Raw genomic sequence first — 3,538 nt, 5'->3', positions numbered from 1 at the left:
GATTTTTTTAAATTCATTTTTCAAGGTGTGTATTTTTTAAAATTAATTTTTCAAGGCCTGGATTTTTTAAAATTCATTTTTCAAGGCGTGGATTTTTTAAAATTAATTTTTTAAGGCGTGGATTTTTTAAAACTCATTTTTCAAGGCCTGGATTTTTTAAAATTAATTTTTCAAGGCCTGGATTTTTTAAAAATCATTTTTCAAGGCGTGGATTTTTTAAAATTAATTTTTTTAGGCGTGGATTTTTTAAAACTCATTTTTCAAGGCCTGGATTTTTTAAAATTAATTTTTCAAGGCCTGGATTTTTTAAAAATCATTTTTTAAGGTTTTCGATTTTTATATCCCTAAAAATTTTCCCAATTTATTTTTTCTTTCCCTGCAGGCTCATGAAATCCGGTATTAATCCCTTCGATTCCCAAGAAGCCAAACCCTATAAAAATGATCCGGAAATTTTGGCCATGACCAACTTAGTGGTATCCTATCAAAATAATGACATTAATGAATTTGAATCGATATTACGCACTAATCGTAGCAATATTATGGCTGATCCTTTCATACGAGAACACATTGAAGATCTGCTAAGGAATATACGCACACAGGTTCTAATTAAATTAATACGACCATATAAAAATATAGCCATACCATTTATTGCCAATGCACTGAATATTGAACCGGCCGAAGTTGAGAGTCTATTGGTGTCGTGCATACTAGACAAGTAAGTTCGTGAAATTTTCTTTTTTAAATTTATTTTTTTAATGTTATGTTTTTTATTTCAGTACCATCCAGGGACGCATTGATCAAGTAAATCAAGTTTTACAATTGGATAAGGAAAACAGTACAGGATCTCGTTATAATGCCATCGACAAATGGTCCAACCAAATTCAATCTCTACAAATGGCAGTCATCAATAAAATGGCCTGAGACAGGCCTTCAATTGCTATGCATTGTTTACCAACATTAAACTTTTAGAAAAAAAAATTATGAAAACCAACAACATCCACGAGAAAATGAAACAAAGAAAACACAACAATAAACATGAAATGTCATATTTGAAAAAACCAAACTTTATTTTTTTGGAATATAGCCTCTTCTAGGCGTTAATTATTGTTACTTTCGAGTTAATACATTTGCTATAAATCCAACGCCGTAATTTATATAAACAAAATAATAGAAAACTAAAGATTATAACTAAGAGAATACATCCGAAAGTAATTGCTGTGGCCCATCCAGGGCTACTCCAATCCAGGATTTCATAGATATAAGGATTTCCGCTTCTGTAAAAAATACAAAGGAAGGAGGAAAGATAAGAAAATATTTTAATTATTTTATATTGAAATAATATAATTTTAAATCTATTTTAAGGAGAGGTGTGAGGACCCATCCAAACATTACAAAACAGACAGGAGGGCATACAAAAATACATAGGAAGGGAAAAAGATAAGAAAAGATTTGAATAACTATTTTTTATTTAAAAATATTAGAATTTTAAATTTTTTTAAGGAGAGTTATGAGGACCCATACCGCCATTAGAAAATAGACATGAAGACTACTTATGAAATTAATTTTTAATCACTATATCGAATTGCCAATGAAGTCTTCAAAATCCCCAAATTACATTGGTATATTAAATCAAATTAAATATGATTCAAAACATATATAGATTTTCTTACAAATTTTCAATTTTTTTATCAGAAAAAATATTGAAGTTGTATTTCATGTTTTTACTTACGGATCCACGCCTCCCGCGAAGTAATAAATCAATGAAAATATGGCATAAATTAAACCCAATATCAGAGGATATACAAAATGCATTAGGCGGGTGGGGAATGCAACCAGCATGTGATCCAAGACCATCAATATTGAATTAAAACCATGGGCCCATAAATTATACAAATCCGAGGCATTGGCATTGTCCGCTGTGGAAAAAAACAATATTAGGTGAAATTTTTCAATCTAGTTCAGAATACTTACTGGGATAAATAAACAACCAATACATAAATGTGATTACCGTTGCCACAACCAAAACACACCAATGGGAACACCAATAAAATTTCAAAACCTTAGTTCGATTATCTGGGAAAAATATACAAAAATAAAAAAAATTATTTCCTTCCAAAAAACCCCAAATTGAAGAAATTCAACTCACCAAAATACCTGGGATGAAAATGATATATGGTCACCAATATAGCACTGAACCAACTGATATACATACACAGCAAAAAACCCCAATCGGTCAGATAAATAAACCATTTACCATCGGCCCATTGCTGTATTAAACTACCCAATACACCAACACTAAAACACAACGCTAGACCCCACCTGTATAACAGCCATAAATAGGATTTTTGGGAGGTTTGCCACTATAAGAAATTTTTAATAATTAATAATATTAATATTTTTTCTATTTTATTAGAGTTTTTATGTTTACCTGGGACTTGAGAAAATCATCTGCCGGCTTATGATTTAAACTGAATTTCTCTTTTTGAAACTCCTTGGCTATTGGATGAAATATGCGACGACACAAACAAGATTTATTGTCGGTCATCTGGAATTGGAATATTTTCAAAAGGAGGGTTATAAAAATAATCAATACCACCATAATAAACATGGGGATCCAAAGTGCAAAATATCAAGAAAAATTGAAAATTTTTTTATGAATTATTTATGTAAATTATGAAAAACCTCCACTCTTCACAACGATTTTGGAAATCTACAATAGGTATACTTTAGAAAGAATACCCTTAAGGGTCTATATAAGTTATTTGGGGGTCACTTTTGTAAATAGAAGGCATTTGGTAAATTATAAAGGACCCCGTCAAAACATCAAAACGATTTTGGAAATCTTCAATAAGTATACTGTAGAAATAATACCTTAAGGTCTTTGAGGGATCTTCTGTATAAAGAAGTCATTTGAGGAATCTTCTATAGATAGAGGGCTACTGGGAGATGTTCTTTTTAAAGAAGAACTTTGAGATGCCTTCTGAAGATAAAGGTCCATAGAATACCTATGTGAGATCTTCTATAAATGGAAGACCTTTGAGAGATCTTCAATAGGTAGAAGGCTATCGAGAGATCTAACATTGAGATATTTTCAGCAGATAAAGGTTCTCTGTCTATAGAATATCTATTAGAGATATTTTCATTCTCGAGATCGTCTGTAGATAGAAACCATTTGAAGGACAGACGCCTTCAAGAGGTCTTCAATGGTTAGAAAATCGTCAATAGGTCTTCTATAGTTATGGATTGATTGGAGATTTTTTTATGAATTAATAGAAGACCTTTGAGAGGTCTTCAATAGGTAGATCTAACATTAAGATGTCTTCACTAAAGTCCCTCTGTCTATAGAATATCTATTAGAGATCGTTTTTTTTGTAAATATATGGCCTTTGAGAGGTATTCAGTGGACAAAAGACATTTTGGAGATCATCTGAAGATAGAAACCATTTGATGGATAGGTACACTTTCATAAGGTCTTCAATGGATAGAAAACCTTCAATAGATTTTCCATAGTTACGGATTGAGGTATGTAGAAGGTCTT

The 3,538-nt window shown here is 31.1% G+C and overlaps 2 protein-coding genes across 2 annotated transcripts; one reads left to right on the top strand and one right to left on the bottom strand.

Annotated features, from left to right (window-relative positions):
* The first annotated feature begins 387 nt into the window (after positions 1–387).
* LOC133323818 (COP9 signalosome complex subunit 2-like) lies at positions 388–967 on the top strand. The gene is made up of 2 exons (XM_061532717.1): positions 388–715; positions 777–967. The coding sequence occupies exons 1-2, from the start codon at positions 459–461 to the stop codon at positions 919–921; spliced, it is 402 nt and encodes a 133-aa protein (XP_061388701.1). The 5' UTR covers positions 388–458; the 3' UTR covers positions 922–967.
* Positions 968–1,725: 758 nt separating this feature from the next.
* LOC133323819 (protein rolling stone-like) lies at positions 1,726–2,545 on the bottom strand (the record flags this gene model as incomplete). The annotated part of the gene is made up of 4 exons (XM_061532718.1): positions 1,726–1,916; positions 1,972–2,073; positions 2,147–2,360; positions 2,429–2,545. Coding segments are annotated over 4 exons (624 nt in total), but the record flags the coding sequence as incomplete, so codon positions are not given.
* Between the last annotated feature and the right edge of the window lie 993 nt (positions 2,546–3,538).

Source organism: Musca vetustissima, unplaced genomic scaffold (genome assembly GCF_032173495.1).
Source record: "Musca vetustissima isolate MV318-11 ecotype Yass unplaced genomic scaffold, APGP_CSIRO_Mvet_v1 utg8911, whole genome shotgun sequence".
Lineage (NCBI taxonomy): Eukaryota > Metazoa > Arthropoda > Insecta > Diptera > Muscidae > Musca > Musca vetustissima.
This window is presented reverse-complemented; position numbering and strand designations above follow the sequence as displayed.

What these genes read in the sequence shown, in the direction of transcription:
- LOC133323818 (XM_061532717.1), top strand. Translation starts at nt 459, where the DNA reads ATGACCAACTTAGTGGTATCCTATCAAAATAATGACATTAATGAATTT. An exon ending in GTGTCGTGCATACTAGACAA is followed by an intron (nt 716 to 776) that starts GTAAGTTCGTGA and finishes TTTTTATTTCAG; the next exon opens with TACCATCCAGGGACGCATTG.